General features: G+C 37.3%; 1 protein-coding gene across 1 annotated transcript; it reads right to left on the bottom strand.

Moving 5' to 3' along the window:
- Positions 1 to 7,068: 7,068 nt before the first annotated feature.
- slc6a4b (solute carrier family 6 member 4b) lies at positions 7,069 to 15,609 on the bottom strand (the record flags this gene model as incomplete). The annotated part of the gene is made up of 13 exons (XM_079686194.1): positions 7,069 to 7,531; positions 8,172 to 8,339; positions 9,446 to 9,546; positions 9,680 to 9,779; positions 9,899 to 10,030; positions 10,464 to 10,576; positions 10,680 to 10,807; positions 11,926 to 12,029; positions 13,174 to 13,308; positions 13,407 to 13,545; positions 13,704 to 13,923; positions 14,333 to 14,467; positions 15,375 to 15,609. 13 exons carry the CDS (start codon positions 15,607 to 15,609, stop codon positions 7,451 to 7,453), a joined length of 1,791 nt encoding a protein of 596 aa, XP_079542320.1. The 3' UTR covers positions 7,069 to 7,450.
- Between the last annotated feature and the right edge of the window lie 755 nt (positions 15,610 to 16,364).

The following is a 16,364-nucleotide window of genomic DNA, read 5'->3' as shown; positions in this document are numbered from 1 at the left end:
CATAAATAAAAAAAGCTGCACCCTAGTACTGAACCTTTTTGGCAGGAAGTGCAGGAAGTGGAACATTATTTGTTTATCTAACAATAGAAATGTATGTTATTAAAAACCTAGAGCAGATATATCCTTTAACAAGAACATGAGCAATACAAGTGAATTGTATGTGTTTATTGCCACATCAAATAAATGTATGCAATATGAATAGTGTGGAAGAAAAGAGTAAATAACAAGAAACCACCAGATAAGCCATCATCTAGATCTCTATAGATTTCATAGATGAATGAAAAAACACAAAAAAACATTAATTTGCAATGAGTTTTGTCCTTTAAAATAAGAGAAAACGGATCAAAAATCATTCTTTGAGAAGCCTAGTCTACATCAAAATCACCCTACAGTAGCGCAGTGATCAATGTTGAGGATTTAATTAATTCATTGAAATTTCAGCCTAAACTTATCAAACAATGCTAAACAGAATATAAACAGAATCAAAAAAGTAAATACATGTATGAAAAAGACAAAACAACTGTTAAATTATTAAAAGCAAAACTTCTCTGTGACATCACAGCAGTGGCTGAGATCCAATATCTATTCTCCGATACATGGGCATAGTGAGGACTTTTTCACTGGGGGATATCATTCAAAACAAATCAAAGACAGCATAGCTACTCACTGCCATTATGGCCATGGCAAAGTGCCCAGAGGCCTCCTCCTCTCCAACACAAACTGACCCAGAGAGTAAAGCTGGTTCAGCACTGAATAAAGCAGTTTCCTTGATGGACAAAAGCCAGAGAGGCTTCAAGCTAATGCAAAGTTACCTTAGCTTCTATGCAAACAGTTCTGGAGGTTTAAAGTTTCATAGTTGATCTGTAAGTCCTCTTACATTGCCAAACATTGGTACAAACCAAGGTGTTAACCTCTGATTGTCGTCCTAGAATCGGACATAAATCTGCCTAGAACTCCTGTTCCCTGAGCTAGGGTAAAAGCCCGTTGGTTAAAAAGGACCAATATTTAAAGTGTGCTGAAAACTGGATTAAAAAGTACATTTATGAAAGCTAAAATGCTGATGCAAACGAAAGCATGGGTGGGGTGGATGTGGGGGTCGCTATTGACATGGAGATATATCTTAATAGACTGTACATCAAACTGCTTTTTTAAATAGGATTTTAAAATGACATGAATTAGGGCAGCCCCGTATGCAAACACTAAAAAACACTCAAAGTATACAGAGATAAAAAAATTAGTTGAGACCCAATCCAGAGGCCTCCTGTCTTTTATCCTCTGTATGTTAACAGGCGTCAGCTGTTACTCTCCACTGATCAACCCTGAAACGTAAACCAGAGAGACAAGAGTGATGTTGTGAAATTGAATATTAATAACAAACACTTGTTCACAGTTTGGATCATCAGGTTCACTAACACCTACCTGTGCACATCATGGACGCACTGCAGCTGCTTGACCCGGTTAATCAATACTGTAATAAAAGCACTGTTAGTGTTATTCAGAAAACAGGTCCTAATCCAGACAATATGTATATTTTGTTTAAATGGAGTTTTACCAAAGAATTGCATCATCATCTGGGCATTAGGTCAGTTCATTGTAGTAGTTATTTACCATCTTAAGCTGCTCACTTACATCTAAAAAACAAACAGATTGTTTCAAACAAGTGGATTCATTTAATACACTAATGGAAATGTATCGACTTCTTCATTAAGATCAAATGCACATTATTTTTTGTGATTTTGCTATATTTCCTTTACCTGGGATGGAGACACCATCTGTCTTGAGTGACAGGTCGATTGATTCCTGCATCGTGTTCTCCAGTTCCTCCAGGATCTCCGACTAAATCAGCAGTCAAATATTTATCACTTATCATTGACATGTTTGGACATGTATGTTTGTGTTGCAGTGTTCATAGTTGAATTTCTCTTGAATGTAAATGATGACCAAAAGTCATGGATAAACATTGATAAGTGCAGCCTAACATGTTTAAGTGAAGAATTATTACTGTATGAAAAAATATAAAATGTGACAAACCATCAAGTCTCTGAGCTGTTTCATCATGGCGTTTTTAGCCTGATCAAACATGACGTCCTTTGAACGACGTATGTGCTTTTCAATAGTTCCCCTCATGTTTTTCAGCATGCCATGTCCTTTAAATAGTTTTGCTCCTACAGTACATAAAACAGAAAGATGTTGACATAAAAATGTTGCACCACAAAAATGTGAAGAAGTGTATTTCTATGTCTGTAGGGAGCTTCTATCTTACTGTCATAGCATGGTTTCATGGTCTCCTCGATTTTTGTTGTCAAGCTGCTGTAGATCGTTTTCTTACGCTCACGGATGAGTTTGTTGAGATTTGTTTTAATTTTTTCTTCCTTAGAGAGAAAATGTGAAGCAGATTTTATTATATTTTAAAATCAATAAGTTACAAACAAGGCTCATCTTTCCCTTTATTATTTTTTCCAGATTTTACCTGGAAAAGCAGTACATTATTCAAACTGATAGGACCTGTTCACCAGCTGGGGGTGCCCTTTGCCCAATATCAGAATATGCTATTGTAATCTTGAGTGTGTTTTCATGACTTGGGGAAGGGTCAGATTTACAGCTGCAGTTAATTTTTCAAAGCCATCTCCAGTTCATGAGTTATTCCAGTACAATGTATATGAATATGTTGACTGATCATTATTTATTATATTTAATTATATTTCTAACCCTTCCACTACAGTCTCCCTTGCCTGGACAAACATATCTGATAATGGACTAATGAATAGGGTCTTTTACCTCTGTCTTGAGAAATGTCAGCTGCAGTTTGACATTTTCGCACTCCTTTTTATTCATCAGCTTCTCTGTGCCAAGTGAAAACTTATTGATGACCCCGTTGAATGGTCCACTGCTTCTTTCATTTCTAAAACATATTAACAAAAAGAAATGCTTAAATTCATAAGGCCTTAACAAGTTTGTATTTCAATAATGTATTTAAATGTATTGTAAAACACAATTTATCCTACAAAGACTTTTATGTGTTTATTAAGTAATTTCTTACGGGAAGGTCTTCTTAAATCCCTCGTCAATGCAGTCGGTCAAACATGAAGTTAACTTTTTTCAAAAGCCCTAAGGGTCTCTTTCATGGGTTTCCTGACATTATAAAGTTCATGACTCAGGTTTTGTTCAAGTTCTATGGACACAGTCGTTTTTATGTCAGCCTGAAACCATACACAACAAATTCATTATTTAAAGCAATACATCCATAATTCAATATGGGATTTTGTCAAGCCCTATCAACAATCAACTGGATCTCTGGATCTGCTATACGGTTACGGTTCTGAGACTGGATCTCTCATTCTACAAAAATGGTGGAAGAACTGTCACTTACTTTTGCGGACAACAAAATACATGACGTTGACCTAATACTCACATTAATTATTGTTGAATAAACAGATTGTCTTTGCAATGGTACTAAATAAATACATTAAAAAAAAATTGTTATTAATAAATTGCAATTGATTTAAAATGCCAAGTTCAAGGAACTGCCTTGTCACTTTGATCATACATGGAAGTGGAGCCTAGTTTTCATTTAAAAGTTTTATTTTTCAATAAATAAATCTCATTCACATTTACATAACATTACATACATTAAATATAACACTGAAATGGTAAAAAAAAAAACGCAAATTATTATTAATAATATCAAATAAATGTCAATCACCCAAAATTACGTCATTGGTGTTACTGCTACACAAAACGCTTTTATTTTTGAAATAATGTACTGTCTCTGAAGAGCTTCCTGTAACAAGAGATCATTTGAGGCAGTGCAGTGGACAAAGACATAAGTCAGATACTTCTTACTTTGTTTGTTAAAGATGTCATTTTATCTTTCAATTTTACGTGGGTCTTTCAAGTCTGTCATTAGTGTTACTCATTTCATAGCCCTATAGGGTGAAAATAGAGAGGCGAAGTCCCTCCCTTTCCGGTGGACCTCCATGGGACCTTGTTTCGGAAAAATTATGTATTGAAGTCAATGGAGAGAGAAAAGTTATCTTTCGATCCCGTTTGAATTGTGCCACGAATTACACATATGATGTTTGTCAATTTAAAGATAATTTTGCAAGTAAAAAAAATAGTTTTGCCCTAAAACTGTGAAGTAAGACTTTTTTTGTGTGAAACATCTCAATGAACTACATCTCTGGTCTCGCACAACAACACACGTCACCAAGATGGCCGTCACTACTGTCTTGCCAAACAAGGGATTAACTACCCTCACTATCACCACAATGAAACACGTCCAGAAGAGTGTCATGCAAAGCTGCCTGCCTGCCTTTGATTCTCCCTGAACTGCCTGATCTTTTTAATGTTCAATGTTTATTAAAAAAAGTCTGACAAATTAATGATTGGGTAATTTGTTCAGCTCTAGCATGTTATTTTTTACTCTGCCAGTGTTAAAGGAATTGTTCAGGCCTTTCTGCAGCCCTGACTGTTCCTGAAAGCTTCTGGTGTTTTGAGATAGCTTGACTGTGTAAATTCAGAGCGTACACAATCTTTTTCTCTTACTGCTAACCATCAAACAAGTGGGAGGCCTTCGTCACATTTCCCCATATCTGAAATGTCAAAGAGCAATGAAGAAAAGATAAAAAGGTCAAGCTCCTTGCGGTTATATCCTTATATAATTAATCTGCATGAGTGATGTATATGGCCTTTACCTTCACCCTCTATAGAATTTAAGAGTGCACACCATTACAAACACTTATGGTTCTTAACTACATGCCAGAGAAGCTTAATGAATCTTAGGAAATGTCACTCACGCTGGCCTGAAATTAAAACTGGAGGCTTGCTGGAAAAATTAATCAAAACAAAAAAACATTTCATTACGGCATGAACTCAGAGAACGAAGACATTTAAACTGGATTAAACTGGCTTTATGCTTACATAAATCAAGAATGGACACTGATAGGTTTAATGTTTTTAATAAGGAAAAGCACCTTTAAATCCAGAGGTAGTACTAGTGTGATTAATGGCCGCACCGCAACACGTATCAGTCATGTTGTCCTTTAATATACTGTTTGTCGAGCTGTTCATGTCAGGTAGAAAAGATACTGTCTATTTAGCAGTGTCTCTTTTATGTTCCTCCTGCTCTCTACTTCAATGGCAGTCAGTGACACAAAAGGGCTTTGATCTGCACGTCCGTCAACCAGCAGCTCAATGGGGATCATATGTTGCAAACCACTTTCTCCTCTCGTCCTCTCGTTTACGTTCATACCTGTCATCCTTCAGGAGATTGCACTTTTTTTTTTAAATCTAAGAAGTTGATTATGTTTGTGTGTGTGTGTGTGTGTGTGTGTGTGTGTGTGTGTGTGTGTGTGTGTGTGTGTGTGTGTGTGTGTGTGTGTGTGTGTGTGTGTGTGTGTGTGTGTGTGTGTGTGTGTGTGTGTGTAGAGGCTGCTCTATTCCCCCTGTATGTTGATGGGTTCTGGATATTGCAAATTAGCTTGTTAATTAGAATATCTAATAGCGGTGAGCAGCAACAGCCAACAGCCATCACAAAGACATGAAGATCACCATATGGAGATTTACAAAAGAAAACCCTCTTATGTGGTCTGTTACATGTGTAACATTCGAGAAAGAAAATACCTGTTGTAATACAGATAGTGGAATTTAACGCAATATATATGATGTTGAGTTTGTTTGGTCATATTCATGTTTAACCTCCAGGAACGACAAGAAGCACAAAGATAAAATATGTTATTTACCATCATTAATGTATACACATCTTACTAGTACATAAACCAGGTTCAAAAAGAACTGAAATCACACAACAATCATCACCTTGCTCATCACATTATTCTATAAATAAAAATACAGTATAAAGCACTTTAGATTAATAAATGGAAAAGACACAAGTGATATTACGCTATGTGTCTACAAAAAACATTTGAACAGTCTCAAATTACATTGAAAACATTGGAGAGGCACAATATCAATACAACCTTTACACATTTTGTACATAAAGTGTAATATTTAGGCAGATTAAGGCAAAACAGGCTATCTGGAGTTAAATACAGGCATCAGATGGAGATCAAAAAGTTCATTTTGAATATAAAGAACCAACAAACTTACAGTTGGACATATTGTATTATCATAATGTACTGTAACTACGGGCAGGACTTCTGCTTTCTAAAATGCCAAAATAATACACAAAAAATCTAAGATTTAAGAAGAAAATAATTCTGAAAACGAACTGATGAACTTTGTCTGAGTGCCTCACATATCTCCATTACAAAACACTATACCAGCACTGTATTACAGATCTACTTCATGAATATGAAAAACAGCATTGGCGAAACTAAAGGAAGGCCTGAAGTTTAGTGCTGAACTGCTTTAGGTTTGGTCCCATCTTGTTTGTGTCTCCAGCAAAAAATGTGTTTTGACTTATTCCAACACAAACCATATTTAAAGGTGGTGTAATTTTGAGAAAACGGCTCGAGATACACTTTTTGTTATATTCCATGGAATGCTCTTAACATCCCGATAGCAATGAATATCTTAAGTGCTTTGACAATAAATACATACACAAATGTCATCTGTGGAAGCCGTAATACCGGCTAAAATGATTGGATGGCCTACCTGCCTGTCAGCCTTCCATTTGTGAACAAACTTATCTGGTGCCCTCATTGGTCATGTGCCCGTTTGTGTGTGTTGGAGGAGGGGCTCTGTAAGGAAGTGGCAGATTTTCTCCGTTAGTGTGTTTTCAAATTCTAGCGCACTCGAGCTGGTTTCTCCGAAATTACCTACCCCATCTTTAATATCTGTTCAAATTACCACAAAAACAAAACCTGGTTTGAAAAACATCAGCTGATTTGTTGTCCATTAGCGAATAATAAGCCCTATAAATAAAATGAATAATTACGTGAGAAATGCAAAACTCTGCCGCCATGATTATTCTAGTGGAACAATCTATATAAACCTCACTGTTGCTCTTACTGCAACAGTGAGGTTATGATTGTTTCATCTTTCGTTTTACATACAGGACATTTAGAATTTAAAAGGAGAAAACAACCTCATGCAATAGTAATAGTTGGCTGAATGTAACATATAGAAATACTTGTTTGTATTTTCCTTGGCATATAGTTCTTGTGTGATAAAGACAGCAGATTAAGGGGAAACCATTAAGTTTAAGTATTCACTACCAACTCCCAAATAGCACAAATGCAACACTTGTAAATGGTAACATGTGAAGCTGTAGATCTGATTGAGTATTGCTATTTCAGTTCCTCCTGGAATAACACATTTAGCAACATTTACCATTTTACAGAGTGTTTATGTGCAGTGAAAGTTGTCATGTTGGATATTATCAGCAGGTAACAGTCACGTTGTCAGATAACCTTCAGGTCCAGTCATCAATAATAACTTAGAACTGTGGTTTTTAAATAGAAACTACAAGCAAGGGATATTTTTCTTTCTACGGCACAGTGGCCATGTTGAGGCTGTCAGCGTGGATGTCAGGTAGGGTCCTCTCCGGTCTGAGACACACCGCCAACCTCTGTGGGAAACCAGACAGGTAGAGGTTAAATGTTAAAGGTCCCCTATTATACTGTTTTTCTTCAATATATTATAGGTCTCAGATATATACAAAACATGTCTCTGAAGTGTTTGGCTCCAAACGCCAAACAGATCATTGCAGCATTACCCAGAATCCCCTCTGTTTCAGCCCTGTTTCAAAAGTGCTGATTCTCTGTCTGTTACTTTAGATGAAAATAAGGAGCCCCTCCCCACGCCCCTCTGAGAGATATTTGGTTAAAAAGAACACAATGGTGCTCTAGGGGGAGATTCAGGTGATAAGGTGGGGGGGGGGGGGGGGGTTACCTTGGTTGGTGATTGGCTAATGGTTACACAAGACAAAAAATCGTTATGACATCATACAGAGGCCAAAATCTGATCAGCTCATTTCCAGACATGTTTTTATATAAATGGATCAGGACAAACAGTGAGCGAATCTTTTTTCATGAAACTTTCAGAATCTCTTTACACAGAGGGGACACATGTTGATGTATAAAAGACTAGAAAAAGTGGATTTTACATTATAGGTGATCTTTAAGGAAATGTGTTTCCTGCATTTTCTAAACATAACAACTTATGTTTTCTGCTTTTTGTTTTTATTCCTTCCTCTGTCCTCCACTGACCTGTTTGAGAGATCCAGGGGTCCACACCAGCTTGTAGACCATGTAGATGGGGATCCACATGAAGGAGGAGAGGCCCATCATGTATCCCACTGTGATGCTCCAGTCTGGGTATGTGTAGTCGAACAGCGTCAGGTGCGGCACTTTCAGCAGGGAGCTCACTATAATATACTGAGAAGAGTTGGGACACATAACATTTCCATATTTAGCATCTCTATATGGAAATATAACTGTTGTATTGTTACATAGGAAAATATTTAGAGAAAGGGTGATATATCTGTCATAAAATATACATGTATGCTATAGAGAAAGTCATAGTGTAATAATGCAACATGTCAACAGGAAGAAAGATTGATGCAAATAAGAGAGAAAGATATTAAACTATATATAGGGGAGGGACGTTGACATTTGCCTGACATTTATTTATTTATAAAACATGTTTTAGAAAAAGTATTGAAGATTAGAGATTCTATTTCATATAGATGAGGGCTTAATGTACACAAAGGGGATCAGCTGTTGGTGGAGTAGTCCTTTGATCTTACACAAAGCTTTATGTATGGAATAAAACATGTTGGCACTGGATTAACATTGTTCAATGTGTAAGATGATCCTTTTCACAGTTTGAATATAGTAGATGTGCAAAAATAAGAATTCATTTGGCATTAAAGCATTTAGGGCCTGTTTTAAGAAGCAGGTTAATTGAGTTATCTGAGAATGTTTTGCCACACAAAGCCTGAAACCAAATAAAATATAGAACACATGTTAAAATATTCATTCTGATATTTAGTTATCCAGATAACGTACGTCTTTAAGATCTTCTTACTTCTTACCTGTTTGGTTGAACTATGTGTACTGATCAACTTCTGCCAATTGGATGATATTTTTAAAATGACTACATGTTGAATATTACTTATCTGGTGTTTTGTATAAAACCGTTAAAGTAAATGTTAGCATTGTAAAGATAAAGCTCTGGAACACTCTGCCCCTCCATGTGAGGTCGGCCCAGACACTAGGGGTTTTTAAATCGACACTAAAAACTCACTTCTTCTCTCTGGCCTTCTAGTCAGAGCGGAGCACAACTCCTGACATTTCCCTGTGTTTGATTTTTATATTTTCTGTTGTAATTTATTGTCTTCTGTTTGCTATCGCAGTAAAGTGTTTTTATTGCATGTACAGCACTTTGGCTCAACCAAAAATCGTTTTTAAAATGTGCTATATAAATAAAACTTGATTTGATTTGATTTGAAAGCTCCAGTTCACAGAATCTCATATCTTACCGCTAGAAATGCTGGACTGATGGCCACCCAGCACACCTTCCAGAACAATCCTGGAGCTTTGCCCAGCATGGCCTTAACATCATTGCTGAATCTTGTGATACCTGAAATCAACAAAAAAGACGCAGCCTTTTGTTTTTCATATGCTAAAAATGTATTTCAATATCAAGGGTCATCCATGTGCATAGCAGATAAAAGAAACTGAACACAGGTCAGTTCATATAACATTATGTTTACCGTAGAACCAGGAAACTGCGATGGCCTCGAGGAAACCCACAGCTATAATGGAGCATCCCACTCCGAATTCCTCCAGCAGCTTCACCACATAGGCACCACCCTGTCGAAATCATTATACAATTACTAATCAAAATCCATCACCAGACTGCAGACGTTTTTCATTCACTACAATATATCCAGGCAACAACCCAAGCTTTAAAGTAAAAAAGAAAAACATACATATGTAAGGGTGCTTAGAGAGCCCAAAAAGCAGACGACTACCAAGCCCAGAACTAAAAGTTCCCGCCTGTGTGAGAAACGATCCGGGTATTCATCCAACACAGCAGTGATGATCGCCTCTAGCCCCCCGAACTGAAACACACAGTCACATGTTGCTGTTAGAACGTTTGACATAGTACTGTATTGTCCACTGAAAAAAACTTGGAAATTGACTATAATTAAATGTAATATGTCAACAAATGTCATATAACTGTACGATGTCAGTGGAAAGCAATAATATTAAGTTAAACCTTATATTTCTTATTCAAACGTAATATTATTGCTTTCAACTAACCTCATACAGTTATATGGAATTTGTTGACATAGTACATTTAATTAAAGTCAACGGTTCAGTTTTTTCATTTTGGCTTGTAGATATTTCAATCTGCATAAGCCATTCAATTTATTGGATGCTTAATATCAGGTAAGGAATAATATTTCAGAATAATAAACATCACTACAGCTTCAAATATTGTTCTGTTATACATAAAAGAACCATCTATGTCCCCTGTTCAAAGGTTCGTACCGTGCTGTCCAGTCCCAACGTGATCATCATCACAAAAAAGATGATTGCAAAAAAGGTCGAGCCCATCATGTTTGCAATGGCCTCTGGGTACGTGATGAAGAGCAAACTTGGACCTGAAAGCATGAACATACAGTGTTGAATAGTGTAGGGTCAGCAGTTGATTAATAAATGAGTTTTGTCTTCACAGGATTTGAATAAATAAACTGATTCCCTGACCTTTATCCCTGGCTACATCCTCCACCTCCACCTGCCTCATCTCTGCCATGTATCCGAGCACCGTGAAGATCACAAACCCCGACACGAAGCTCGTCAAGCAGTTCACCAAACTGGTCACTATGGCGTCTCTGTGGAGGGAGGAATTACATGTTCTTCAAGAGCACGCAGCATAATGACTCATTTCTGAAATTCTCTTTTTTTCAAACCTCATTTTTCATTTCTATCCGAGGCATTGCTCCAAAGTATCAGTGTCTAATGGGAGAGCTGTTCAAAGCTTTACCTTTGTTTAATGGATTGCTTTTTCTATTCAGCGTATGTCCGACATATGAAGATACTCCTAGCAACCATAAACATCTCACAACAAAACTAATGAGGAATACTCTACTGAAGGATGTGTGCTGAATGTTCATTAGGGATGTAAAACAAGAGAAGATCAGTCGATGCTTTTAGAAAATGAACATCTTTCATCTTCAGGCAGCCTCCACAGAATAAGTCATGGAGTGTATTTGATAAATACAAATACATCCTTTTTCAAAACTAATGCCTTCAAATAAATTCATGTAAGATAAGAAATACAATGTTTTGAGTCAGAGTTGGATGTTTGTTATGTTGCAATTTATATCTACTTTTCTAATATCATATTATATGATAGAGACTATTTGAGAATTATTATTGTTTAATTTTTTATTATTTTTTTTTTTTAGTACTTTGTTATAATTATTCATTTGAGTGAGAAAAAAAGGAAAAAAGAGAATATATATATATATTATTGTAGTATGTTTTTGTTTCTGACATGTTCAATAAATTGACTAATAAATAAATAGAGAAGATACTTTCAGAATATATTAGTTAAACATAAAAAAATTAAATGAACTCAGAATAAGTCATTATCACACTGAGGTTTGACACATTCTATTTTGGTAATCGGTGTATCCAGTTTCATTCATACCTACTCAATAAAACACACATTTTGTTTCCTCACATGCCCCGTTGCTCCACTAATCACATCAGCCACACACACTATTAGTCATACAGTACAGCTTATGTCTTCTCCTGTACATCTTGGCATTTGTAGCTAACATGTAGTATTCATCACTCCAGGCTCTATAACTCCGTCTGGACCACATCGTCGTATTTAATGCATGAGCAATAAATCACACAGCTCCTCTTAGAGATCTGACTGCGTATTGAGCGCTGAAGTCATGACTCAGTGTGTCGCAGGTCTACAATGAAGCTCAGCTCTTACCGATAGCAGTTATTTGTGAAAGGGTTGTAGCTGGAGAGAGCCAGGAGTACGCCGAACCCTGGCCCCAGGGAGAAGAAGATCTGAGCCGCTGCATCCACCCATACCTGGAAGAGACAGAAATAGACATTACACCATCTAAAAATACAAGTTGTAGGCCTCTAAAAGCTTAAACATACTATAATTTGTAAAGATTAGAACCACTTTCTGCCAGGTCATTACTCTCAGTGTTTGATAATCATCCCCCAAATTGTATTTCTGTGTTTTAATCCCTCAGTATAATTCACCAGGCAGAAGAGGTGTTGTTTCAGTAGTATATAAATCTAGTTGCCACACAGCTGTATGCAGGGAGATCTGAAGAGCAGCACGCATTCGGCATTAAAAAGAAGAGAGCAGTGTTGTATATCGGTGAGTGAGACAGAAAGGGAGGCCTTTGTTAATGGGCAGAAAATCTAAACCAATTATGCATCTTATTATCCTGTTCTGTGGTTTATTTATGCATCTCATTAAGTCTCATCCATATTCCCTCCCATCCAAAGCACTCACACATGTTTAGCAAACAACCGCTGAGAGCTGGAGAGGAAACAGAGGACATCTCATAGATCTAAAATAGAAAATATACTAAATTCTTAAGGGAATAATGGGTAGAAATTGGTGTAGTTATATTTTTAAACTACGGCGTCCTATGCTTGGAAAATCCAGATGTTTGTTTTTTTACTACACTATTACAGCAAGTTAAACACAGGAGGCTTTTCAAGAACGCCCTCATGTTCGCAGGACCGTGGAGAAATATATCTTAGTACCCAGAATAAAGCTCCTTTTGGGAGTTAAAAATGAAAATAATATTTATCTTTTGTCTTTCAATAACCATACATTTGTACATTCTCTGAGAAAATGGTGGAAAAAGGCAAGATATTTGAGTAATAACACTGACTGCTTTTTAAAAGTAAGACATCAAATCCAAAAAGAAAACAATGTAAGAGGTAACATTTAATTGTTGTTTCCAACTACTTGAGGCCAACTGAGAGTGTTGATTTGTTATTTGATGTTGCTATCTGCATGCATTTATGTTTTTATGTCTATTTCTTCTCCTTCGTCTTCTTTATTTTGTTAATTGATCAGGCACTGGATCTTTCGAAGTAATATAAATACGATTCTCAAGGAACCAAATACATGAGGTATGCCCTCTTTTTCTCTCTGAAGACGATTCGAATGCATCCTTTTCTGACTGACCGACTATGTATAACTCACACGGGTCTCCAGCAACTTCCCCCACTGTGGTTTCAGGTAGAACACCACACCTCTCCAGGCTCCTGGCAGAGTGGCGCCTCGAATAAGCAGGATGAAGAGCACAATGTAGGGCAAGGTGGCCGTCACCCACACTACCTGGTGAGGAAGAAAGAGATCATATACATGTGATTACAGTAGAGACGATGCATATTCACTTCTCTGTTGTCGTGGTAATAAAGCATTCAATGTGTTACCTTCCCTGAAGTCTTTACGCCCTTCCAGAGGCTGAAGTATACGATGGTGAAAATGAGAAAAAGGCAGAGCATCAACTGCCAGCGAACCCCCCCGACGTCTCTCAGCCCCGAAGACTTGTGGATCTCAAGAACATTCCTCCTGTCACGATGAAACACATGAATCATCACAGCTTCAGCATGCCAGACAACATTTCCCTTACCACATCACAAGCCGGCTCTATTTGTATTATTTTTTGAGTATTACTGTAAAGCTATTTTTACATGTGGTTTCTGTAACTCACACTTACATGAACTTACGTGTAAAATTCCTCTGCGGGAGACCTGGAGGAATTCGTCCAGGTGACGTTGTCCGTGCCAAAGTAGTTGGTGCAGTCGGGGGTGTTCCACACGTTGTCGCAGTTTGTCCAAGGCAAGACGGTGGAAAAAGAGTGGTAGAAGTAGAAGAGGGCCCAGGCGATGATGGTGTTGTAGTAGAAGGACACGTAAAGGGCGATGACACAAATGGCATATCCTATACCTGAAACAGAATCACTCACTGAGTCCCTTTGATGTTACATAACATCAAGATAGAATATTCAATTCAGAGGTAAATATTGTACTTTTAATCCACTAGATTTACGTAGTACCTTTAGTTACCTTTACAAGCTTGATAAATTAATACATCAATGATTACAATGGACCAATCTGCATAGCCAGTACTTTTACTTTTGGTACTTTAGGTATATTTAGATGTTAATCAATACTTTAGTACTTTTATTTTGAATACATGAATTTTACTTGTAACAGAGTATTCCTATACACTTTGGTACTTCTACGTTTACTTAAGTACAATATGTGAGTACTTCTTCCACCTCTGTCTATCACTAAGTCTCAGAAAGGTAGCTATCTGATTATCTGATGTTGAGCAGCGCAGTGTGAGGCCTTACCTTTGAAAATTGGACAGATGTGTTTCCATATGGATATGGCTCCGGTTCTGTGGAACTGGCCCAGTGCCAGCTCCATGTAGAAGAGTGGCACACCGCCAAAGATGGCCATCAATACGTAGGGAATAAGGAAAGCACCTGCACAGAGACACATGAAGGTAATAATCAATGTAAGTCCCATGTGTAATAAAGTGGGGACATTAAAGAAAAACTTCAGAGTGAGGATTAAACAAGGCTGAACTTAAAAATGTAATGATAATGAAACGTAGACTTTCCATTGCCCTCGTCTTTTATGACTGTAGTAATGGTGGTATACAGCAACTTTCAGCTTACATGGGGATTAACAAAGATAAATCTTTTTTAAACAAAGCTTTGGATTGAGAACATACCAAACCACGCAATTTTTAAAACACCTAACTGCTAAATTATAACATATAATGTCTACATAATCTTGATTATTCAGTTTTAAAATGGCATTTATCATCTATTTATTCTTTTTCAATCCTGTTTGTATGTGTTTTAATTTTCTTTTATTTCTATTCGCAATGCCTTTTTATGTCTCATTGCATCACTTTGTTAAAGGTATTATTTAATGATCATGTTTTGCCAATATTATCGACGCTTTGTTGGGGATGTTAGAGTTAAGCACACAACTTTCCAAACAAATTTCAGGATTGAAAATAAATCTGTGTAGAAAAAAAAAGAAATTACCTTTTTCTTTCGTTTTTTTGTCAAAAAAGCTGGACTTTGACAGGCTTTTGCGGAGTAAATACGATTGATCAAAGTTCACTAACGAGAGTTTAACATGCTTTTCGTGGGAAACGCGTTAAAACTTTTTAGTGATGTGAAGGCTGTGCCCTTCAGCACCATGGACAGTTTCTCCTGACAAATGCGCAGCTTCAGCCGGATTTCTGAATAATTCAAAGCCATTTTGAGCACCAATTCTGAGTTTTAATCGGTTTGAAGAACATAATAGAAGTGTTTTTCAAGTTGCTCCTATCTTGTGAAATAAAAGGCCTGGTTTAAAAATAACTTAACCACTTACCGCCACCATTTTGATAACATACATACGGAAATCTCCAAACATTTCCCAGGTCCACCGCAAAGCCAATGACAGACAGGAGAAAGTCCATTTTTTTGCTCCATTTGTCCCTGGAGTCCGTCTGTGTGATGGCCGGCACCGGGACAGGGGCCGCGGCGTTGTTGGAGGTGTAGCCGGGGTTAGGGGAGCCTGGGTGGGTCAGAGTGCCGGCCATGGCTGCTGGGTCCTGCTGAGGCATCGGACTGTGAAAAAGTCAGTCAGAGGAGCAGCTCCGCAGAGAGGATGTTTCTCGGTGGTGGTAACAGGCAGCAGTGGGAGGAGCTGAGCGGACACTTGGGGATACCTGTTGGTGGAGAAAGATCACAGGGAGCGTGCATGGTGGAAAGTAACGAAGTACATTTACTATGGTACTGTACTTAAGTAAAATGCTGAGGTACTTTTACTTTACTTTCCTGCTACTTCTACCCCTCTACAATTCAGAGGTCAATCTTGTGCTTTTAATAATGTAAAATATTATCAATAACTTCACAATTACTAGCAGCATCTTTACCGTGATAATACTTTAATGCATCAATAATACAATCAAAACACATGATATATATAATTCCGAAATCTGCACAATGTAATCTGATAACGTTTCGCAACTTTTGGATTACCTCAATATCAAATGCATATTGATATGCAACTTTTAGTTTTTTTTCTCCACTTAATTAATTAATATATTGCTTGTGCTTTGGGCATTATACTACATGTCACTTGTTAGACACTTTTATCCAAAGTGACTTACATACATTCAATACTGTGGGCAATCCCCACAGGAGCAATTCGGGGGAAGTGTCTTCCAGGGACACAACGACATGCAGGCTGCAATGGGACTCAAACTTGATCCCAATGAGCCACAGCCTCCCAAATTCCCAATTAATTCCAATTTAACAGCAACATGTTGTCAAGCAAAGTAATGCTCATGTCGAAGGCTAACAGTGTTATCATCCT

Source organism: Notothenia rossii, assembly GCF_949606895.1.
Source record: "Notothenia rossii genome assembly, chromosome: 6".
Lineage (NCBI taxonomy): Eukaryota > Metazoa > Chordata > Actinopteri > Perciformes > Nototheniidae > Notothenia > Notothenia rossii.
The sequence above is the reverse complement of the archived record's forward strand: the minus strand, read 5'-3'. Positions and strand labels throughout refer to the sequence as shown.